The sequence below is a fragment of the Aythya marila genome, assembly GCF_965140915.1.
Source record: "Aythya marila genome assembly, chromosome: 5".
Classification (NCBI taxonomy): Eukaryota; Metazoa; Chordata; class Aves; order Anseriformes; family Anatidae; genus Aythya; species Aythya marila.
In genome coordinates this window covers 48,083,789-48,108,382 of record NC_139046.1, presented here as the reverse complement: position 1 = coordinate 48,108,382, position 24,594 = coordinate 48,083,789, and the positions used below count along the sequence as shown (strand labels likewise).

The following is a 24,594-nucleotide window of genomic DNA, read 5'->3' as shown; positions in this document are numbered from 1 at the left end:
GTGGGAAACTAAACATAATACTTATTTTTTTTCCTCTAAAACTTTTAATCCCTTTATTGATAGCTTGAGGTTTTTTTTCCTAGCTACTGAAGGCCTTGAAGCAGAAGCTCCATGAAAAGGAAGAAGTCATGCTAGGAAGGACTCAGGTGATAGATGTGCTGCAAAAAGAACTGGATGCCAAGGACCAGCAACTGAAAGTAAGAAATAGCATATATACACTGCTCAACTCATCAGGTCAATTACAAGTTTCAAAAGCAGTTTGTGTCCAAAAGATAATTCTGCATAAAATACTTTGGTAGCACTCTGGGAGGTTTTGATGTGTGCTGGTAATGCAACTGTAATTGTGTGAACAGATACTAATTCCATTTCAATTCAGGAAATAAAGAAGTAAAGCCCGTGAAATATAAAACTGTCAATTCTCCTCCATAGTTTGTCTTGGTTTGTTTTGAGAACTTGTTATGTAGGGAAGACTTTCTGCTATCAAAAAAAATTCTGCTATCAAAAGACTTCTGTTTCTCTAGTTAAGAGAATGGAGTGAGCTCCAAAACTGAGGCCCTTTTTTTTTTTTTTCCAACGAGAATGTTTTGCTAGCACTGTGCCCTTTCTTTTGAAGTATTTTTACTGATTGCAAAACGCATAGCTAATCCAGGTTCATTGTGTTTAAGCATCTAGTGTGAATTGTGATTATAGCCTTTGAGTGCTGCTACTTCAGTTCAAAAATGTAGGTAAAGAACATTGCAGTCTCTCAGATAGGCTTTTGGGACTCTGCTGAAACAACCTGCTTGGGAAGCGTCAGGTACAACATTTCAGTCATCCTATTTACAAAAAAAAAAAATAATAAATAAATCCACTTACCCAAGAAGGTTTCCTGAATTCAAATCTATTGGAAATAGTTTCAACTATGTAACAGGTAGACACACTATCCTGCTAAGGTAGTTAAGATCCTTAGCAAAAAATGTGTGATCCAAAAGCTATTGTCCTAGCTAAATTGGTGCTTCATTTGTCCTTCCCATTTGTCATACACTGAGCCTTATGCAGGTTTTTTGTTTGTTTGTTTTTGTTTTGTTTTGTTTTTGTTTTTCCCTGGGTTAGATGCATCTTGGAGGAAGATATGCTGCAAGAACAGTCAGTACCTAGTGCTAGTGCACTGAGGGGACAGAAATGCGCAGCTTGAGGGTAGGGCAAAAGGTGGATTGTAACAACATGAACTTAGAGCAGTTTAAATTGTAACGGAACCTCAGCCAAAGTATTAAAATAGCAGGAAGACTTCCTTTACATAAGCTGTTTAATTGCATTTTGAAAATGTTGCCTCTGCTGTCTTGCACAGCTTCTTTACATAGACAGTTTATATTCCTTGGTTTATGTATCATTAACGAAGGCTTTTGTACAACAGGGCTAATATGAGTGAACTGCTCCATTACAGTGATCTGTAATCTTGCTCTTGTAGTATAACTAAAGTGAGAGCACTGGCAGTAGAATAAGCACTAAGAGAAGGCTAGTTAGCAAAAAGAACAGCTAGGTCACAGTTTGCCAGTTTTAATGGGTGTAGGTAACAACATCTGGATGGCATTGCAGTGAGCATTCTCAGTCCTTGATACCACTGTTAGAGAGATCTTACAAATATGTATTTAATATTCTGTAGAAGCAAGCCTGGATTTTTATTCCATTCTCAGCTATGAGAGAAGTAACATGTAGTTTTCACTCAAATAGCAATGCGATTTTGCTCAAGTTCCTATGTAAGCCTTAGAAAATCAGAGCTGAGTTTTTTGTACTAGAGCCAGGTGACCAACAGTAGCTCTGATTTCTGGTTATAATGTGTGGAAAAGTATGTAAGAATACAAATGCAGTATTTGACAGTCATACTAAAAATACATTTTATTAAAATAAAAAAAGGTCATTCTTTTTTAATAGGAGATAAATGAAAACCTGAAACGTCTTCAGTCTGAAAAAGAAAACCTTCAGTCTAAACTGGATGCAGAGAGACATGTCTTGAGAGCCCAGATAAAAGACATGATGGAGAAACACGTGCTTGAAATGACAAAAGTGAGGGAGAAGTACGATGCTGAACTGCATGAAATTCAAGAGAAACATGAAACTGAGTTGCAAGAAAAAGATCAGGCCCTGGTTCAGCTTAAGAAACAAGTGGAAGAATTAACTGTTAGTGGGCAGACAAAAGATGTTAGAGATCTGGAGTCTACAACTAAAGAAAAGATGGAAGAATTGAAAGGTATCCTATATAAACAGTTGTTACATATGAAAGGTTACTTTAGGCCATACCTTTATATATTTTATATATATTATATAATAAAGGTTATTTTAGGCCATACCTTTATATAATTTCATACCTGTTGCAAGTAGAACTTCATAAAATTCAATGGAAGAGTTATCAGCACAGTAATTAAAAAGTATCTGTGCTCAAATACTATAATAATGAGGGTTATGGGAATATCAAGATGATGATGTATGCTGTAACTTTCTCACCACATTTCTTACTGTTAGTGTTTTTCTTCTTTGCATGCAGTTGTCTTCTATAAGCGTTACTGTCAGTTGCTAAAGGGATTAAATATAGATCTTGTAATGATAATCCTTCCGGGGTTTAAAATATTTATGTCTTGTTCCTTAGTACAACTGAAATTGAAAACAGAAGAGGCCACCAAATCTGAAGCTAAGTTTCTGAAAATGAAGGCTTGGTCCAAATCAAGAATCAAACAGCTGGAGGATGAACTGAAAAATGTGCGTATAACATTGTTTGACGTTAAAAACCTGTTTTTAAAGCTACTGTGCTCGGAGATCTGACTGAAAAAAGTAAAGTGTGGGCTAAATAAAATATTAAAAGAGTTTATTCAAAGTGCCTTTGTATATAAAAATTGAATAAACATTAAAAGTTTATTCAATATAAACAGGAGGAAGTTCCAACAAAAAAAAAAGTACAAATTAGTGTTACTAGCATTCAGGAGTACAGTTGCTCCTAAATAGCTGGTGCATTACACTTCCAAATAGTAGAAAAACAGCTACTCCAAATCTTACTAAAAATTAGAAATAAGTGGCCTTTACTTTACTATGTTGTTAGTGTTTTGGTGCATTTGAAAAACTTACAGCTACTTTTTCTTTTAGTTTTCATCGAAGAATAATGATGTATCTGCCTTGAACAATCGTGTGTCAGAATTAGAAGCTGAAAAGGAAGAACTGCAGTCAAAACTTCAATCATTACATGAAATCAGAACTCAAAATGGTAAAAACAAACAAAAACCTACCCTGCTTGCAAAAAAAGAACCAAAAACCCATTTATTTTTCTATTGCAGATGGTTCCAAATTAAAGAGACAAAGATGAATAGTCTTTATTGTTTTAATTTTTTTTTCAAAAAAAAAACCAAAAAACACCATACTTGGAAATACCTTCATGCAACTTTTAGCAATAGCATACAGTTCTTAAGTCAGAGGTACAAGTCATCTTTTCCTTCTCTAAATCTACTTGTGCATAACAGTTCAGCCCTTGCTCTGTTCAGGTTTGGTAGAATATATCTAAACTTTTCCAGCGAGTGGAAAAGGTATCTTCTTAAGATGAGAAACGAGAACAAGATACTTGGAAAAATCTAATAGAGTATATATACAATGAACTTCTGAGAGCAGTGAGAATTATAAGAATAATCTCAAATATTTTTTCTTGTGTGAGAATTTGAGGGATTTTTTTTTGCGTAAAACCTCAGATAGGCAATTATATTTAAAATAGAGTTCTATGAGAGATTTTTCTGTTTCACCTTGTAGTTTTTCTGACATCCTTTTTGTAAATGGAAAATGGTAGAATTTTCACTTCACTAGTCTAAATTGTTAGCATGTTAGGTTTAAATCACTCATCTCTATTTAACAACCAAGAAGTCAGTTTTGTGGGTAGGTGGAGAACACAGACAAGTACAGGTCTTCTAACTGAAATGAATTATCTGAATTTTCATTTTGAATCTTGTAAATTTTTGTTGATCTTCTATCAGTTTTGTGTCCTAATGAACCCAATTCATTATACTTTTGTAGAAGAATTGCTGACTAAGCTGGAAGTCTATGAAGAGCAGCAAAGGAAGTTGCAAGCTGATCTTGACCAAGTTACAAAGAGGGCAGCTTCACAGGTTAACTTTAAAATTGATTTGTATGAGCTGCTGATTAGCTCAAACAGTGCTTTAGAAAGTGTGTTAGCTGGGTCTTCTTGATGAAAATTAATTTCGTGATTTGTGAAATTGAGATGTCAGTAGCTGTTAAAATGGGTAACAAACTGAAAGGTTTGAATTAATTAAAGATTGTTTCCTCCTTATTTTTTCACATACTCTAATTTATATATTTCCAAACTGTTTACTGTCTACTTAGTTATATTTAACATGGGTTATCAAAGTGACTTTTTATTATTTTGTGTAAGGTCTGAATAGCTTTTAGAAGGAAATAAGAGCTGAAATCTTAACAAACATACAGGTTGAGATGACAAAGTGAGAAGAACCAAAAAGCTATACTAAAAGACTTCTAGGTGAATTAACAGTATGCGTTAATCTTAGTACATGTTAAATAATTTTATGCAGACCTAGCAGTAGAGACAGTTTGAAAGGGGTTACTATGTGTTGCTAAAAGTATTTTTGAACTTTTGTGGAGATTTTTTTTTTGGTAAATTTATAAAATAGTTTTTATTTTGATGGGAAGGCAAAAACATTCTTACTTATTCTACTCATGGATAAAAGTAATAGAGATTTGTTATCCTAAAGAAAGAAAATTAAAATTGTTGTACTATAAAACATTTCTAAGATGAAAATCTGCAAGAAAAATGATTTGTTTAAAAAGCCATTTTTTGTTTAAAAATATTTTAGCTTGTAAGTGCAACCAGCAGTAGCAGTTTTAATACTTTGCTAGGTGGTAAGGCTATCTTTTTACACAGTCCATGATAATTATCTTTGTTTTCATATTTTTTATGTATGTTAAGTGTTAAATTACAGTGGATTGCTTTCTCTGTGAATGATTTGCCAAATTAAAAAGTCATTTACATTTGCAGTAGGATTTGGTAAATACATTTTCATGCCCAGTTTCTCTTGTTAGGCCAGTGAATCAGGTAGTGTGGATGAACTGCAGAGTCACCTCTTGGAATGGCAAGAAAATGTACCAGAATCAGAGGAGTCCCGTGATCAAGTCAGAGAAGAGAAGTCTGCTATGGCCTTGAGAATGGCTCAGATTGAGGAGGAGAGAGAAGGTAAGCTGTTCTACTCACGATTAAATTATTATATATATATATGATGCACACACACCCCTCATGTATGTCTGCTGCACTTCAGACTGAATTGATAGTGTTCTACCATGACAAATTTCTGTAGTAATAAGATATAAATCGATTACGATTATATAATTACGATTTAGCTAGTAAAATTGCTTAAATTTGCAATTTTTGCTTTTTCTTATTTCCTTGATTCTTCTTTCATAAATTCATTTTTTTATTATTTTTATGAGTAGATGTACTTTTTGTGTTTGCCATCTGAGTTGCTGCTCTGTAAGACTGCTTGAACTTGCTTCAAAAGGTTACCGTCCACACATGAATGACCAGTGATTAAAATAAGTTCACCATTGAAATATTAAAGCTGCTTGCTGTGAACAGGTAGTGAAGGTGTGGGGAACTGTAACGTTGGTTTGAATTTTGTGATGTAGGGTGGTGCTCTAGTAAAATGTACCTAAGACAAATTTTCTCTTTAAATATCATTTGAATATAACCAGTTGAATAACAGTAACTGGTAATGGTTTAGGGCTAGTTAAAAATGTTAAATTATCTCCAAAAAATAACATTTCAAGTCATCTTAGGTTTTGTAATTTTCTAAATTAGTAATAAAACAGTTGATGATAAAGTGAAGCAGCTTCTTTTAAAAGTCTGGGTAAATTTCAGATAGTTTTTGCTGCTTGTTTTCCAAGTCATTTAGTATTTCATTATAATTTTTGTCCCGTTAGTTAACAGTGTGGGGATTAATGGCACATTTTAATGTGCACAACCTACTGTCATAATTAATCCAGTTAGGTAATTTGAATCTTCTCTTTTTAATCTGCCATTGAATTATTTTCCATCTCCAAGATTAATTTGAAGGTTCAGTACATAAGCATAGAAATGTTTTAAGGATCACGTCTCATCTTTTTGAGGGGTTTACCATGTAATGCTTTGAACTGAAAGAGAATAATATTCCCTTCATTAAAACTACCTGTTACCTCATCTGTGGTTACTACAGATCCATGTGCAATATTAATAACAGTTGTAAAATTTCATCTGCGTCAGTCCGTGTTTAATTTTGCATTTTTCCCCTTGGGATAAGCATGACCTTTCTGTTTCTTTTTTTTTTCTCCTGCCGTTACACCTGATGAGCCCTCAGCGTCCCTTCCCCCTCCACTCCTACCACCCTACACTGCGATTTGGTCAGCCAGTGAGAACATAGTTTCCCATCAGTTTTGTGCATGCAGGTTCCTGCAGCAATGGCAACTTGTAATATACTGTTGCTGATTTCTTCTGTTGATGCTTCTTTTGAGGAAATTGCCAACAGTACCTTATAAGATTTGCCATTGATGGTATGTGGTTTTTAGCAGTACATGTAACAAATGCTGTCTTTTAACTTGATTTTTTTCCCCTCTTGCAAAGCCTATTTATTCATTTATATTAACCAAATCTCTCTATTTTCCTTTGTAGTAATAGCTGACTCCATATTTACTCTGTAACCTTTTCTAGAAAAAAAATTCTTGGCTTGTTGCAATTGATTGTTACTAAGTAAGAATCAAATTAATTTAGACACTCTTAATAGTACTCAAAATTCAATAGTGTTTTTTAAAAAACAATTATATTCCCTCCCGTAAGTTGTAAAACTTTATTTGCATTAATACTAGTTATGGATATTTTAAGCAACCTAGAAACCACTACTCATTCCATCATAATCTATGGCAATTTGCCAAATAAAGCAATTGTCTGTTTTGAAATGAATGTGTGGAGAGCTACACAATCCTAGGGGATGACAGTGTTGACTGGTGCATAGAAATTCTGTCTTATTTCCTCTGCAAACCACTAATTATTGGGACATTTGATATGTGAATAGTAACACAAGAAAACGTAGGCACATCATTAGTTAATTTGAATGCTCTGTGTATCAGAAAAAGTGTGTCCTGGAAAGTTTTTCAGTTTTTACATTAGGTATAATGTTTTTACATTATATACAATGTTTTTACATTAGATATAATGTAAAATGAAATGAAACGCTCCCTAAACCACTGAAAAAGTTATAAAATGTATTTATTCACTGATGTTGTTAAAGCAATGCTGAATTTAACTGAAAATGATTTAACACTTGCCTGAGGGTTCTAAATCATTCTAAAGCTCTGATTTCTATACTGTCATTTTTCATGTGACAATGGTAATTTCATTCTTTCCTTCCTTATCAAAACCCAAAATAGTTGGGTTCCTAAAGAACAGTGTATTATTCGTTCTGATTATGCTTAGAAACAAGCTACCTCAATTTCAACTTCAAGAAATTTAAATCTGTTTTCTCAAAGAAGGGGTCATTCTTATCTGGAATAATATTTGCTCTTTGAATTGTTTCACTGACTACAATGATATTTTTCGTAAACAAAGGTTTAAGGTGATCAGAATTTGGCATTTATTTTTATGGTTTTGAAGAAACATGTACAATGATTAAAAACAAACAAACAAACAAATAGAATCCATCCTTGAAGTTAAACAAAGGTTTGCAAAGTGAGTGCTGATAAAGTGACAGCGAAAGAAACCAAAATGTGATTAAAACCAGTAGTGAAATCCAATTCAGCAGTCCAACTTAAAAGGGTCCTTAAAGTTTTCAACTTTTTTGCTTTAATCTTTTCTGACAGTTAAGTATGTCATTTTGAAATATTTCAGGAAGAACTTTGCTCCCATCTAATAGGTGTTACAGGGGTTTGCTTTAATGAAATTTGTGGTATAAGTTGTCCTTGTACAACTCAGATGAAAGCTGAGCATTCCCAGTAGGGCTGAATCTACTAATAGTTTCTGGGTTTTACTTCGCTGATCCATAGATAAAAGTTGTTTGAATTTTGCATGTTGTGAGGACAACTGGATTGATATGGCTAAATCAAAAGCCAAATTTGTGATTTTCTAATTTTCAGTTAAAATATGGAGCCACCTTTACTTTCATTTCTTTTCACTGGCTGTTCTGCTTTGTGTGCTTTGCATGAAACACCTGTTTCCTAATCTGTCTCCACAAATATGTTTTGTCATATCACAAAACAGATGGGAATGTACTTAAAATGAAAAAGCATTTCTAACAACGAACAGGATGCATACCTAAGCTTTCATATTCTGAGCTCACTCAGTGTGTTTATTTACAAATGATTCTGTATTTGTCTTTAAAAGATTGATATTAATGTATGATAAAATGGTTTGATGCCAGTTGCAGTGTAACACATGCTTGTGACTTCCTTAAATTATCTGGCTTTGTAGCTCATACTAAAATTGAAGTTGAAATGGACATGTGTCATTTCCATAAAAATGAATGTCATTGTTCACATTACACAAACTACAGCTGTCTCAGCTGATGCCGTTATCATACAAATTAAGTGTCTTTAACCTGGTAATTTGAAAGGCCATCTAATTTGGCATTTTAATTGGTTGGCTTTTTTTTTTTTTTTTTTTTTTTTTTGGTGTCAGCATAACGTCACCCTTTCCAGTCTCCTGTATAAAGACTTTCTGAAGAAGTAAAGTTAGGCTTCAGTTTGCTTCTTCTTAGTGAGATATGCAGACTTTATTCTTGTGTTCTACATAGTTATGTTGGAGGGAAATCACAAGGTGAATGCTATGGATTGCTTCTTTAATCTTATTCCTGTCAGTCATTCATAGAGACTTCAGCTTGTCCCTGGTCTCTTTTCATGTAGTAGTGTCTGATATAAATGTAATTGCTTTCCTGTGGCACAAAACTGATTGAGGATGACTGGTTCTTTCCTGGCTGCTCTGATCCAGCCATAGTCTCAGGGCAACAGGAGCTGGAGGAGGAACTGACCACAGCTCAAGGAATGGGCAGGCTGGAGCAGGCAAGAAGAAAAAGCAATCAGACCAGCAGGAAGGTTCAGGTGGGTTAAAATCTACGTGTCTATTTTTACCTGTATATTACTAAAAGCATGGAAAGTACTATCACTTATATGATGCTTTACTCTTGTATATGTTAAGGACTTATGAACTTAGAATAGTTATGTAACTGAAGACTAGACAGATCTGGTGGTAAATTAAATGATTGTGTATGTAGCCAGAAGATGAGGAGCAATTCTAATGGCATCACACCTCTCTGTTCCTTGAGTCTACTTAGTTTTACATTGAAAAATAAGGAGCATCTCTCTGGAGTAATTCATGTGCCTGAACCTAGGTATATGCTTAATATGTTGAGGCCATCTTTGTGTTAGATACGATCTTTACAAATTTCTTTGTCAGTGGAGCTTTATTAAATGGTTTGTCTGTCTGTTCATTCAGGCATACTTTTAGGTAGTTGGTGCTGTAGCTTGCAAGAAGAAAATCTTTACCTTTTCTAAGAAGAATTAGGATGCCATTGTTGCAATAACATGCCATTGGAAGCATAATTTTATGTTTAGTTAATTCCAATAATTTACCATGAGTTTCAGAGGACCCTATTAGCTGTACAAATCAGGGGACCAATTAAGGTATCCAAGCATAATTATGTTGGCCTTTCAGATGCCTGAGGGTGTCTTCAGAGGCCTGGCAGATACCGTACAAAACCTGTGGGAGACTCTGCTTCTCTGGAAATAGTAATTAGAAGCTGGACAGGTGTCCGTGGTGATCACATACACTTTGATTTATGCACCTGAATCACTTGCAGGGTTTTAGGACTTTTAACTGAAACTTCACTTCTTATAACAGTGCATATACATGTATTACCCTTGCTACTTTACTTCTTTTAATTAAACTTCACCTTTATGTTTTGTGCATAGGAAGAGTACAGCTTTGATGGAAAACAGTGTTTTCAAGAAGCGTTGAATGTCACCTTGGATAGCACTGATTCAGCTGAAGGAGAAAATATGGGAGGTTGGTGGCCAGAGTACACTTCACCTAATGCAGGTGTGATAGAGACTAGACAGTTTATTAAAGCATGCACAGCATCTGTATTTTGTGTCTATTTTTGTTTTCAAATTCAACTAACAACCCATTTGTGGTGTATTCTAATCTTTGTTGAATTTTTTTGGCTTGCATTTTCTTCTGTGTCATTTTAAAGCATGTGCGTGCTGGATGAACTGCCTAGTTTTGGTTCAGAAGTAGAATATGAATATGATTAAACGCTGGAATTTGTTGAGCTGTGGTGCCCATGAAATATTCTATGTGGCAAGATGGTGTATTTTTAAGTTAAGAGTCTTGTTCCTGTGAATGTGTTTCCAATCTATACAGCTGTTATGTTTGCAAAGCAGAATTGTATTCCACTGCTGCGTGCTTTTGCTTTAAAAATCAAATGGCTATTTTTTAGTGTAGGTGTTCTTAAAACTGTGGTAAAAGCTGCAAGTACATGTTATTGATGAAATGGAATAGGTTTACTTGCAAATTTTGATACAGACCAATTTACTTGTTTATTAAGATTGCTTAAGCTCCAATCCTGCAAGTACATTAACTGATGATTAAAGTAAAATCAGTCACAGTATTAATTGAGCCACAGTACTGATGAGAATATTTCTGCCAGGTTCTCTATGAGTTCTTGAGCTATGCAACTTGATTTTATTTTTTGAATAATTAAGAGTACTTTTGTTATTTAGTTTTTAGATGTGCAAGGCCTCAAGCATTTCCACTGGAAATGGTTGAGATCTGATTGTGCACCACAGTGGTGAGAATTGTGAATATGAAGGTGAACAACATTTCTAGACTTCAGGAATTTTTTGTTGACCTTTCTTGAAATAATTTTTCCTCTTTGACTTAAGTAGGTTTACGGAGTGTAGTCGAAGAGTTGGAACTGGAAAGAAATCAACTACAGGAACAAATTCTGTTTCTAGAAGAGCGTTGTCAGGATTTGGAAGATAGATTGCAGCTTCAAGGTAGAATGGAGGCTCTTCAGGTAAGCTTTTGTATTCGCGTAAAAAATGTTGTTCTCAGGGGAATCGTTTAGTTCTGTTTATATTATAATCATAGCCTACAATAAGACAAAAATGTCCGTTTGCAGCTAGCAAAAATATCCAAAGCCTATTTTTTAGTTTATATTTATGTTGACAGAGTGTCTCTGCATGCTATATTAAACTCTGAAGTTTAAGCCTGTTACTTCTATTCAGCAAAAGTAGAAGTCACCACAAAAAGAAACTTGTTTGGAAGAAAGCTTTGTTATTTGTTGTAGAAACATAGTAAAAGGCGTTATTATTTTCATTGTTCTCTGTAGGGAGCCTGTGTCAGAAGGTCAAGAATTAAATTTTGTTACTGATGTCATAAATCTCTTCTTAAATCCCTCAAGCTTCATATAATTCACAGATTATATCTCACCTATATAATTTTACATATATAGTATTTATAATAAATATAAAATATTTTTAACTATTTATATTAAAAAAAAAATGAATGAAGGCCCACAAAGGAACAGTAACAAATACTTTTATCTTTTTTTTTTTTTTTTTTATATGGCCTGGTAAGTTACTATTCTTGATACTTTCTAACCCTAGTTATCACAAAATGAGACAAATGGTCTCTTACTAAAACTCAGGCTTGGAGCATTCCTTATACTTCTTTAAGTTGCATCTATATATGTAAAAGAGTTTAATATTTTAAGATGCAAGACAGCCTTATATTAATTCATACATGGGAATCTTGTAACAAAAACTTTCAATACAGGTAACGTTTGGTGTAGAGGAAGAAGGGCAGCTATTGAGGGCGGTACAGGTGTGTTCTGCCTCCTCCAGAATGCTAGCTTATTTTCATTAGAGGTGACAAGTTTGCCATGTTTGTCCTATTTGCTGTTGGTTCTGGATATGTGTTCTACTTTTGTTTTTTGGTTGCTTTTAGATATTTTTGTGGATTTGTTCTTGAATTGGTGCAGTGTATCTGTCTAGAATAGGAGGTCAACTGTGTGAATGAAGCTTGCTTTCTTTTTCTTCACAATTCCTCGTATACTAATCTGTATCTTACAGATTTTTTGCATTCCTTCAGCCTGAAAAAATACGCCAAAAAATTGGAAATTTAGTATTGTTCTCAAACCAATGAGAGAAGTATTTTTTTCAGAGCAGTAGCTTCCCCTGTTAAGATAAGTAAGCTGCCTTAACACAGTGTGTGTGTGTGTGTGTTCTGCTTTGCATATGAAGCAATGATCCTTGAGTTCATGCATCACCGAAGGAGGTATTTCTGGAAGGTGGGTTGCATCTACTTGAACTTGTGTCATTAGTGTTGTATTTTGCACTGATATACCATCTCAGTCTCTCATATATGCTAACAGTTTCTATTACTGTGTAGGATGTAAATCTCCTATTGAGTCAGATTTTCAGGAATCTATTTCTCTTACACTATTCTGGACATTTGTGCACAATAATCCTCTTGTTTATTGTTTTGTTGCAGAATGAAAATGAACGTTTGCAAACTCAACTCACCCAATTACGCAACCAACAAATTCGAGATGCTGAAAAGCATCAAATGCTGATCTCTGGCTTGAATGAGCAGCTAAAAGGGTAAAATAAAAATTCTTTATAGCTCCATACAGGATTAGTATTCTTTGCTGTAAGATTAAGCTTCTAACGGGCAAGAATTATATTCTGTAAAACATGTGAAATTGAGGTATTTAATTCTTGCTTCTCTTTACAGTCATGATGTTTTTGGACTTGGTAGTTTACATGGAAAGTGTAGAAATGATTATTATTTTAGGAACCTAGTTTTGGGGGGTTAATAAACCTTTAGAAAGCTTAAAGAAAACTTTCTTTTCAAAATGGAATTTGATTATCAAAGGTCTATGTATGTATTTTCTTAGATTAAGTGACAGAAATAGCTTCCTTGAAACTTCACTTGGAGAAAAAGAACAAAAGCTGCTAAACATGACAGAAAAACTAGAACAAATTGAAGCTTTGACAAAACTGCTTCAAGAAAAGGATCTGCTGAACAAAGAGCTTGGTGAAAAGTTTGTGCATACTGAACAAAAGGTAAGTTAAAGTTATTAAATACTATTTACTTTAGTAGAACTGGTGAGCATTCGTCATAACTTTTAATTTGCATCCCAGAAACAATATTGCTGTTTTCCTACCCAAAGACTTTGGTTGTCTTGTTTCAGTTTTGTTCACATCATGTAATTACTTTGTGTAAAGCTGGGTGTAAGGGCTTCTTAGACCCAGCCCAGAGCTTTACATGAAAGTGTTGCTGTTTTATTGGGGTCATATGTTGTCTGTGTTAGTTTCAATGTATACAGTCCACTTAGGCTTAGTAGTGTAACTCTAGTGTCATGTTATTAGTACAATTCTATATGCTTCTTGATGTTGATTTCTATTTTTAATACTAAGCTGAATGAAGTCTTAAAGAAATGCAACGTGTATGAAGTGGAGAACACTGAGCAGAAAACAATCATCAGTGACCTAACAGAAAAAGTTGCTACACTGAAGGAAAAGGTAACTCATTAAAATGATGAAAAGAACTTTTCTGTTTATTCGATGTTGTCCATTTAGATGTCAGCAAAAAAAAAAAAGCATTAGTTGCTTCAAATTTCATACACTGACCTTCCTGTATGCTTAAACAGTCTAAAATACAACATCATGATCTTGTGACTGTACGGTTGGGCAGGTAATTAGATTAAGGGTCAAGCGTGAGAGATGGATTAGTTTAAGCAGTAGGTCTGCATATGGAGTGTGTCTTCCATTTGCCTTCAAACATATGTTTGAAGTATTATTGTAACGCTCTTTTCTTAATATTTAGACTTTGAAACAAGACGGCATGGTGGAATCGATGCAGCTAGATCTGGAGCAGACAAATGAAGAGCTTGACAAACTGAATACAAGCCATTTAGAGGAAAGATCTCAACTAATTCAAGATCTCCAGAAACGCGAAAGAGAAATTGATAATCTTAAAGAATCAGTGGCAGAAAAAGAGAGGGAAATATCTGCCTTATCTTTGAATATGACAGAATATTCTGAACAGGTTGTTATCCTGAAGCAGCAAGTGCAATGCAAAGAGGAAGAAATAAGAGGGATGGAAGAAGCTTTATCAAAGGCTGAAAGGGAAGCTCATTTACTGAAAGAAGTACAAACAGCTGATGTCAGAGATGCAAGTGTGAAGATATCTGTCCTTTCTGAGCAGAGTAATACAATGAGACTAGAGCTAGAAAGAGTTAGAGTTGAGAATGAAGCTAAAACCAAAGAAAATGAGGAATTAATAAGACAAATCAGTGAGAACAGCATTACAATTAAGGATCTTCGTTCCGAGATCAAGGCCAGCAATGTTACATACCATAACAATCTTATGGAGTGTGAGTCACAAATTACTTTACTGAAAGAACAAATTAGCAAATCATCTGAAAAGCTACAAGAAACTGAGAATAAACAAAGAAAAGAAACTGAATATTTGAAATCTCAGATTGAGGAAAGCAACACACTAAAAGAAAAATGGAACAGTTTGCTTAAAGAGAAAGAGAGTAAAGAACAGACACTTGAAAACGAGTTAAAATCAATTAAAGATTTATACAACAAACTAGTTTTGGAAGATGCTAAAAAAGATGAAGAGTTAGCTCAGTTGTGTCAGAAGCTTACAGAACATACTGAACATCAGGAAACAATTAAAAAAGAATTACAAGAGAAACAAGAGATCATTATTTCATTAGATAAGAAGCTTGGGTTTTTGGAGCAACAAAATGAAGAGACTAAACTTAAATTAACTGGAGATCTGAAAGCCAAAGAGACATGTTGCAAAGAGCTTAATAACCAATTAAGTGAAATACATAAACAAATTAAAAAGATGGAAATAGAGACACAAGAGAAAGCTTCAGCTAATAAGCAATTGCAGGCAGATCTTGAGGGGAAAGAAGAAGAACTGGCAGAGCAAATAAAAACAAATGAACAACTGAAAAAAAGTATAGATGTAATGGAAAAAGAGAAGCAACAGTTGATCAGTGAAAATGAGAATTTGTCCAAACTCCTGGATGTAAAAGAGTGTGAATTGTTAAAGAAAATCCAGGCTGTGGCAGAAATAGAGAACAAATTATCTGTTAGCACTGCCGAGTACCAAAAAACTGTTTCAGTACTAAATTGTGATAAAAACACTCTGGCAAAAGAGATTGAACAACTTTCAGTACTTGCAGAGCAAAAAGAAAATTCAGTTGCAGAACAGCTGCAGAAGAAAACAAAGGAATGTAATGTGTTAGCTGATCAATTGTTTGAAAGCAAGGAACAGGCACAACAGTTGCATGAACAAATGCAATCACTTCTCATTCAACTGAAGGATGCCAAAGACAATGAGATAAAGAAAGAAGAAATGATAAATAGTAAGTTATCTGAATGCGGTACCCTAATCCAAGAGCTCAGCCATAGTAAGGAAAAGAATTTACTACTGCAGGAACAAGTTCAAAGCTTAACTTTGGATATTGAAGCTAAGAGCAGGTGTCTAGAAGAAAAAATCCTTCAAAATGATTCATTACATAAGGAAATGGAAGACAGTAAAAATTATGTTGTGGAGTTGCAGGATGAGATTAAAAATCTTAAGGAAGAAAAAACAAAGTTATCTCAGTGGGTAGAGGAAAGAAACCTGACTGCAAAAAGTCAGGGTTCAGAACTCGAGAAACTTCATAAGCAAGTTTCAGACAAAATTGAAGAAAGCAGAGTGTTAAATAATCAGCTACAACTATTAAGCAAAGAAGTGGCTGTGCTTAAGAATGAAAAGGAAGACCTTTCAAACTTACTGAGCGAGAAGTCACGTGAATTTCAAGTTCTTCAGTCACAGTTGGTGCAGCAGCAGTCTGAAGTTACTTTAGCAAGGCAACAAGCACACACAGCAGCTCTAGAAAATGAAAAATTGAAAGTAGACATTGAAACAGTAAATGCTATGGCAATGAAAAAGTCAGATGAAGTAGCTGCTTTAACTTCACACTTGTCCCAACAAAGTCATAATATTTTGGCTCTGAAGGACCAAATTGATGGCCTAGTGATTGAGAAAGAAGACTTAAGAACTGTCTTAGAAGAAAAAGAAACTCTAATTTCTGAAAAAGATGTTTTGATACAGCAAATGAAAGATAGTAAAATGGCAGGAGAAGGGCAATATTTGCAAATTGTTTCAGATCTGCAAAACCAAATACAAACCCTAGGTTTTGAAATCAGTCAGCTTAGGCAAGCAATGCAGGAAAAAGAAAATGAATGTAAGAGACAAGCCCAAGAATTAAAGTTATTAAAAGATAAATCTGAAGAGTCTGATGTACTTAGGGTTCAACTGTCTGAGAATATGGAGGTTATTTCTGACCTTCAATATCAGCTTAGAAATGTGACAGAAAAAACAGCACAGTTAAATGATTCAATTACACAGAAGGATGAATCTTTAAAACAAAAGTCAGATGAGTATGTCAGTTTAAAAGCACATCTTTCTGATGTACAGGAATCATCTGTTTTGCAGCAGAAGCAGTTAGAGCTTTTAACTTCAGAAGCAGAACAATTAAAAGCACTTGTTTCAGAAAAAGATTCAACTGTCAATAGTATGTCATTGTTTAGTGAGAGTTTAAAGCTGCAAATTCAAGAAAAAGAGAATGAATGTGAGGTATTAAAGAAACAGGTGGTGGAGCTGGAGGATGTGAAATTGAATTTACAAAAAGAGTTACAACATCAGAAGAATGTAATAATTGAGATGGATCGTTCATTGTCAGAAAAGGAATCGTCTCTTGTAGAAAATAAAAGTCTCCTCAAAACTCTGAAGGAGAAAGCAAAGAAAGATGAAGAGAATATAAATTTAATTTCCCAACTCACAAGTCAGGTACACGACCTAACAAAAGAACTACAAAAATCTAAAGAACTAGTCCATGAAAAAGAGAATGCTTTGGTTTCTCTTCAGGAAAAAATTGAAGCACAGTATGAACTAAAAACTGAGTTCGATGCAGCTCTTAATAAAAAAGAAGAAGTTATTGCTGGACTGCTTAATTCTGTGAAGGAGAAAGATACAAGTATACAGTTGGCAGATAGCAACATTAATATTCTTTCTAGTGAGATTGCGGTTCTCAGAGAAGAATTAGAGAAAAGTGATGCAGCCATGAAAAATCTTACTAAGGAATTTCAGGAAAAGAATGAAGACTTTAATATTAATCAGAAAAAAATCGATTCTTTGACAGTTGAGCTTGAGACTGTAAAAAATGAATACCAAAAAGCACTAGACCAAATAAGTACATGGGAACAAGATTTACAGCAAAAAGAATTGGCTGTGGAGTCCCTGCGTGTGACGTGCAGTGAACAGGCAGATAACATAGCATGTTTAAAGTTAGAGCTGACGAATGTAAATTCCAAATCATCTCAAGACAGCCACGACAATGCGCTTTTAATAGGTAATCTGCAAAGCCAGGTAGAATCTTTACAGAAAGAAAAAAATATGTTACAAGAAGATGCTGATAAACTGATGGCTGAAAACACACAGCTTACTGCATCTCAAAATCATTTGCAAAAGAAATTGGAAGAGCTCCAAGAAATTAATGAAAAACTAGAAACCAGTGAGAATTATTCAAGAATGCAGATAGATGCTGTCAAACTGCAGATGAAGACTGAAAAAGAGAAGTTACAGATGCAGGTTAGTGCGAAGGGTGAAGAACTTTCTAAGTTAGAACTTAAATTTAAAACTCTAGAACAAAATCTACTTGAGTCAGAAAACAAATGGGTGACAGAACTCGATAGGGCAACTTTACAAAATAAAAATCTTACTGAGCATTTGAGCAGTTTAGAAAGTGAAATGAAATCAAAGGATAACAAAATCCAGTCTTTACAGCAAGAGCTGGATCTTTCCAAAGAGGAATTAACTCAAACCCTATCTCCATTACTTAATAGTAAGCTTTTGTATAAAGAAGAGAATGCACAGACTTCAGATTCCCAACTGCAGCTAACTGATAGTAAAATTCAGTTGGAAAAATTCTCCACTCTGATAACTACTATTTTGAGCAAAGAAGCAGAAGGAGAACAATTGCAACTGATTCTTTTAGAAAAACAGAAGGAAATAGATATCATAAAAGATGAATTAAAAAGCATGCGATTACTTGAGAAAGAGAAGGAGTTGCTGCAGAGTGATATTGAAAAAATGAAGGGTACCTATGAATCTGAAATTGAATGCCTATCACAAGAAATGGTCACTGTCAAGGAAACATTATGTAAGCAACAGTCTCTTTTGAAAGAAAGAGAGGAATCATTTGCAGAAATGAACAAGCAGGTTGAATTTCTTCAGGACAAAATAAATAAATCAGAAGAAATAGTAAGAACCAGTCAAGAAAAATTGAATGTTGAAGGTAAAAAAGTAGCAAGTTTTCTTGAAGAAATGGGAAAAAAAGATCAACTCATAGAAAACTTAACTTCACAGGTAAATCAGCAAAAGGATTTAATTTCTGGTCTAAGCCAGCAGCTGAAAGAAAAGGACTGCTCTGTTGCCCAGGTCATGGAATCATTGTCAAATGAAATGCTGAATTTTTCAGAAGAGAGGAATACATTAAATCGCAAGCTGCAGGATCTGGAAGCTGTTCATAATAGTTCTGTAGAAGAACTAAATAGAGTACTGCAGGAACTTGGGGATTGTAAGAGAGAACTGGAATGTAGTCAAGTTATGTTAAGCGATAGAGAAGCTGTTGTTAAAGATTTAATGAAAGAAAAAGGGGAGATGCAGTTTAATCTTGAGAAACTTGGCAAGGAAAAAGAGAATCTGAAAAAGAAACTTCAAGCAGCACTGATAGTAAGAAGGGATCTAATGCAAAAAGTTGGAAAACTAGAAAAGAGTGGACAGGAAGAAATAGAAAAAGAGCAAAAAAAATCAGAGGAGTTGTTGAAGAAAGTTACTGAGTTAACAGACAAGCTGAAACTAGTTGAAGTACAAAATAATGATTTTGAGTCTAATCTTGGAACTTTGAAGCAAGAACTTTTAGAAAAAGATGCCAAAATAAGTGATTTAAATGAAATGTTGTCTGCAAAGGCCTCTCATTTAGAGCAACTTGAGACCAGTATTGCAGGACTAACTGATGTTATTGCTGAAAAACAAAATATATGTGAACAGAACCTAAAATCTTTAGAAGAAAAGGACTGCATGCTTGCTCACCTACAATCTGTGCTTGATGAAAAAGTAAGTGCATATGAAGAGGAACGTTCTCAGCTCTTTATAGCTCTTGAAAAGGTGAAGTCTGAAGTTCAGAGGGAAGAATTATTGAAAAATTACAATTCTGAAGAGACCAATTTAAGTGCTGGGGACCATAAGAAATGTTTGGACTCCAACAGTGAAATTAATATTATGAATCAATTAAAAAGGGAAAAAGAAAGCTTACAGGGGGAGCTTTTGGGAAAATGTGAAGAAACTGATGTGAAGAGTTTGGAATCAGAAAAATCAAGAAGCAAGGTTCAGATTGCATCCTTGAAAGAGTCAGAAAACGTAGTAACTTCAGTAACAAGGAAAGAGACTGAATTAGAAGAACTAAGAAGTAATTATGCAAAGATTCAGGAAGAAACAGACATGTTAAAGGAAGAGTTGAGAAAAATATTAGTTGAATTCGTTGGGGAAAGAGAAGAAACTCTTAAAGTTGACTTAAACTCTGTGAGACAGCAGGAACAGTACCAGGAGCAATATAGGGACAGTTTGTTGGAGGACTTAAAGCAGCTAAAGAAAAAGCTGAAAGCATACGCGGCTGAAGTTGTAGACATCAAGGCAATGCTTGAACATGTCAATAATGAGAAAGAAACACTTATTAAAAAAAATGAAGAGGATTACAAGATGAGTCAGGAGAAAATGCACAGATTGAGAATGAAAGCTAAGAAGGAGGTTGCAGAAAAGAATGAGGAAATAGAAGCATTGCATTCTTCACTTAAGGATTTCAGAGAGAAACTTGATCTGGAAAAGGAATTATTAAAGGAAGCTATAAAGGAGGGCCAAGAAGAAGCCCACCGTTATAAAGTGGCATTGGAAGAAATGAAGAGCGAAAAAGAAGAGCTTCTTAGTTGTATAGAGAAGTCCAATTTGGAGCTAATTAATATGAAAAGTGAGGTAAACCATTTCAGTGAAGAAAATGAAAAGCTTCTGAGAGAGCTATGTATACTACATGAGAAGGCTGAGATAAGTAGTCCTGTGGTGTCATGCAAAGAGTTTAAGGAAGAAAATGATACTGAAAAGGAACAGAAAGAGTTCTGTTTAGAAAGCAATTCGCTTCAAGGAAAATTGCAAAGTAAAAGCACTTGTTTTCAACTATCAGAGACTGATTACTCTGGGAAAACTAAACTGAAAGAAACAACAGAACATCAAATCCAGAAAGAAATGCAAATAGGTCAAGAGCCACTGGTAAAAACTGTAAATGTAAATAATTCTAAACCACAAGAGCAAAGAACTACAGCAGAGGAGAGGCCTAGAGAAGACCGCCTTCAGAGAAAATTACAAGCAGCTTTAATATCACGGAAAGAGGCCCTGAGAGAAAATAGATGTCTAAAAGACCAGATTGATAAGCTGATATTAGAAAGGGAGGAACTGGTGAACAAGACAGGTACACTTGAACAATTGTTGTTAGAGGTTGGTAGAGAAAAGCAAAGTTTGAATACTGTTTCTCCAGTATCTGAAGAGGAGAGCCTTGTTTCTGAAAATGCTAGACTGTTGACTGAAAATGAAAACCTCACTGCTGCATGTGAAAGTCTTAAATCTACCATGGAGACTATAGTTCAGGAAAAAGAGGCCTTCTCTTTCCAGCTAAATACCTTAAAAGATTCTCAGACAGTTGAATTAACAGGATGGAAGGCTAAACATAGTGAATTAAAGCAAGAGTATGAATCGCTCCTTCAGGCTTACGAGAATATCAGTAGTAAAATAGCAGATATGAGGCAAGTTATTGATGCCACTAGAAAAGAGAAGCAAGAGGCTATTCAAAGACTCAAAGAAGGAGAATCTGAGAAGGAGGCTCTTGAGAAGCGTTTTCAAAACCTCATTGATGAAAATAATGTTATTAAGGACCAACTGAAACAACTCAGTGAATCCAAGAAATTGGAAGTTGATGAATTACAAAGTAAAGCAAAAAGGCAGATACGTGAGCAAGAGGCGAGGATAGAAGAACACAAGGATCGTCTTCAGGAGCTCACTCAGCAGAATCATCAGCTGACAGAGGAAAACGAGCAGCTGAAGCAAACTTCTGAAAGTTTAAAGCAGACTTTAGAGAATATTCAGAATGAAAATGACATTCTCCATAATAACATCAGTGTAACTAAAGCAGCTCTGGAAGACCTTCAAGGTCAAATGGAAACATACCAAAATGATATGCAATCTAAAATGACTGATGCATTGTATGAGAATGAATCGTTGTTAAAGGACATTAACATGTTAAAGGATAAGCTCTCTGAAAAAGAACAAGATGTGCTTGTCCTAGAACAAGAAAGAAAATTAATTTCAGAAAAAGTGAAAGAAACTGAAAAATCTTTGGATTATAAAAATCATTGTATCACAAAGCTGGACATGGAATGTAAAAGTCTTAACCAAGAAATTGTTAGTCTAAATGAAAAAGTTAAGATTTTAGAGGATGATAAATGTCTGTTACAAGAGGAATTAGAAAATGTACAAGAAAGTTCTTACAAAGTAAAGAATGAGAGAGAATTTCTTGAAACAGAATTGCTTAATCACATTAAAAAAATTGATCATCTTACTGATAGAGTGAAATCAGTACAGATGCAGAATAACTTGCTGTTACAGCAACTGGAAGACTTAAAGGCAGAAAAATGTAACGTGATTAGAGAAAAAGAAGAACAGCAGTTACACCTTGTAAAAGTGTTTGAGGAGAAGGTGAAATGTGCCCAGAGAGATAATAGTGGAAGTAAAAACAAAACAAAAGAATTACAAGAACTCTTAAAGGAGAAACAGCAAGAGATCAACCATTTGCAAAAGGATTCTATAAAACTCCAGGAGTTGATCCTGGATTTGGAAAGATCTGTGAAACTGTCACAGTCAAAAAGTGAGAAATTTGAAAAGGACTTAACTAATATGTCGGAAAAACTTGCCAAATCAAATGAAGAAATAAACCATCTCAATGAAAAGCTTTCTTCACAGGTGAGCTTGTTGGATCAGTCAAAGAATGAAGTGGACAGGCTTACAGCCGAGAATCTAAATTGGAGAAAAGAACTTAAGAAGAAAGAAGATGAACTACAAATCCAAAAGAGAGAACATGTGACAGAACTGGAACTTAATCTTCAACAATCAAAATCGGTTCACAAAAGAGAGTTTTTGAACCTGGAGGAAAGACATAGTGCCCTTCAGAGAGAAAAAGACAGGGCAGTTAGTGAGATTCGTGCATTGCAAGAGGAAGTTAACTTTAAGGATTCTCAAAACAAGAAACTTCAGGCAGATTTGAATGCAGCTTTGGCACGATTAGCTGCTTTTGCAAAGTGTATGTCCTCTCTTCAAAATGACCGGGATAGGGTAATCACGGAAATGAAGACCTGGGAAATGCAGTTCAAAGAGGCCATCCAAAGTAAAGAGAAACAGATAGAAGACAGTAATAAAAGGATAATGTCTTTACAAGATGAACTGAAAGACAAAATGACTCAGATTCAAGAACTGAATATCAAATATTCTGTGGTAGAGGAAACAAAGGATGAACTGTACTTGAGGCAAAAATCTGCTGATACACAACGGCATGAAGAGCTCTGCAAAATAAAAGAAGAGAATACCTCTTTTTTTAACAGGCAGCAAGAATTGGAAAGTGCTCTTCAGTCAAAAGAAGAAGCTTTGCAAGCACTCCTTAAAGAAAATAATTCTCTTAATCATCTCATAGAGAATAGTAAAAGTGCAGGAAGAGAGATAAAAGCACTGGAAAGTAATTTTACAAGACAAGAACAAGAATTGCAACAGCTTCTAGCTGAAAAGGAAAAAATTAATGCTGAATTGGAAAAGCAGATTACCATTTCTGAGCAAATGAAAATCATGCTAAATAATAAAGATAAAGAAATTTCTTTACTTATTTCTTCAAAAGGTGATGAAATTTCTGACTATCTGGTTCAGGTACAGACTCAACATAGACAACAGATCAAAGAATATGAACTTCAGTTAAGGTCTCTGCAGAGGGAGAGAGAACAATCTGAGGAGTCCTGTCAGAGGATGGAAAATGAACTAAGAAATCTCCAGATGAAAGCAGATAAAGCAGATCAAGATAAGGCTGCAATTGCCAGTGAAATAGATGCTTTTAAAAAATCAATGTCATCTCTTCAGAATGATCGGGATGATCTTTTTTCTAAATACAAAGAGTTGGAACATCTTCACCAAACTGTCTTACATGAGCGGGACAGTCTTATAGTTGGCAATGCAAGTGAAAATAATGCTTTGAAACAAGAATTAAGGATACTTCTCAATCAGATAGACGATCTTCATTCTGAAAATGCAATGTTAAGTGCACAGCTAATTAAGTATAGGGAAGATCTTAACCAAGTTTTATCTCTGAAAGATCATCAACTGAAAGACTTACTTAAACAGAAATTGGATTTTATTAAAGGCCTTGAAAAAGAAAAATACGATCTTCAAAAGCAAATAAAAGACATGCAACTATCCAATCAACTGCAAATAGACACTGCTATATCTCTGGAACATGAAAATAAAAAATTAGTGTCTAAAGTAAATGATTTAGAATCTTTAATTGCATCATTAAACAAGGAGAAACTTGTTTCTGAATCTGGAGAGAAATTGTTAACTAGTGGTAGTATTCAGAAAAAAGAATGTGTATCTGATGGACTGTATGGAGCAAAACTTCAGAAGAGGATTCAGGAAGTCCAGAAATCAGTGGGCAGAAATGCAGATGGGGAATACAGTAACACTCTTTTGACACCTGAGCATGGAGATGAACCTGATGCTTTAAAGGAGGTGATACTAGAAATTCAATCTCAGAATAGAGAGCTGAGATCCCAAAATGAGGCCTTTGGGAAAGCAATGACTGCTCTACAAAATGACAGAGATAGGATAATAGAGGACTTAAAGATACTTCAGAGCAAATACACATCAGAACTCAAGTCCGAAAAAAAGAAAGGAGACGAACTTGAAGCTGAATTGGATTCCTTTAAATCACATCTTGTCAATATGCTCAAAGAAAATGATCTTCTGAATAAGGTGCATTTTGATGCTGCAACTAAGGTTACACTTCATCAGATTGGTGATGAAATTGAAAATCTCTGTAGGACATTAGTCACCCATGAGTTGGAGATTAGCAGACTGTCATCTGAGTGTGGGAATTATGTTCACCAGATTGAAGCGTTTTCCAAGGCTATGGCCAGTCTTCAGGATGACCGAGACAAATTGCTGCAGGAACTCAGCAAACAGAAGGTAGTTTCTGAAACTAAACAGGGAACAGCTTCGTTTCCCATTGCTTGCAACAGCATCGGTGAGATAAATTTTTTTAAAAGTAATTTGGATAGGCCTCAGATCAATTGGGAAAGATTGGTAAGTTTTAAATAGCT

General features: G+C 34.7%; 1 protein-coding gene across 14 annotated transcripts in view; it reads left to right on the top strand.

Moving 5' to 3' along the window:
- The window catches only part of LOC309878480 (uncharacterized protein), a 45,093-nt gene that overhangs the window by 9,871 nt on the left and 10,628 nt on the right, over nucleotides 1–24,594 (top strand). Inside the window, exons 9-22 of one of the 14 annotated variants that reach the window (XM_082761026.1) lie at nucleotides 84–197; nucleotides 1,912–2,227; nucleotides 2,624–2,733; nucleotides 3,115–3,232; nucleotides 4,027–4,118; nucleotides 5,068–5,218; nucleotides 8,993–9,102; nucleotides 9,973–10,066; nucleotides 10,948–11,078; nucleotides 11,840–11,887; nucleotides 12,557–12,666; nucleotides 12,963–13,131; nucleotides 13,486–13,590; nucleotides 13,895–24,577. In XM_082761026.1, the coding sequence (XP_082617152.1) occupies nucleotides 84–197; nucleotides 1,912–2,227; nucleotides 2,624–2,733; nucleotides 3,115–3,232; nucleotides 4,027–4,118; nucleotides 5,068–5,218; nucleotides 8,993–9,102; nucleotides 9,973–10,066; nucleotides 10,948–11,078; nucleotides 11,840–11,887; nucleotides 12,557–12,666; nucleotides 12,963–13,131; nucleotides 13,486–13,590; nucleotides 13,895–24,577 (12,351 nt within the window). Of the gene's footprint in view, nucleotides 1–83; nucleotides 198–1,893; nucleotides 2,228–2,623; nucleotides 2,734–3,114; nucleotides 3,233–4,026; nucleotides 4,119–5,067; nucleotides 5,219–5,540; nucleotides 5,618–6,374; nucleotides 6,568–8,992; nucleotides 9,103–9,972; nucleotides 10,100–10,944; nucleotides 11,079–11,839; nucleotides 11,888–12,556; nucleotides 12,667–12,962; nucleotides 13,132–13,485; nucleotides 13,591–13,894; nucleotides 24,578–24,594 lie in introns of those variants that run through there. The other 13 variants (XM_082761025.1, XM_082761022.1, XM_082761024.1 and 10 more) reach the window with 13 other exon arrangements.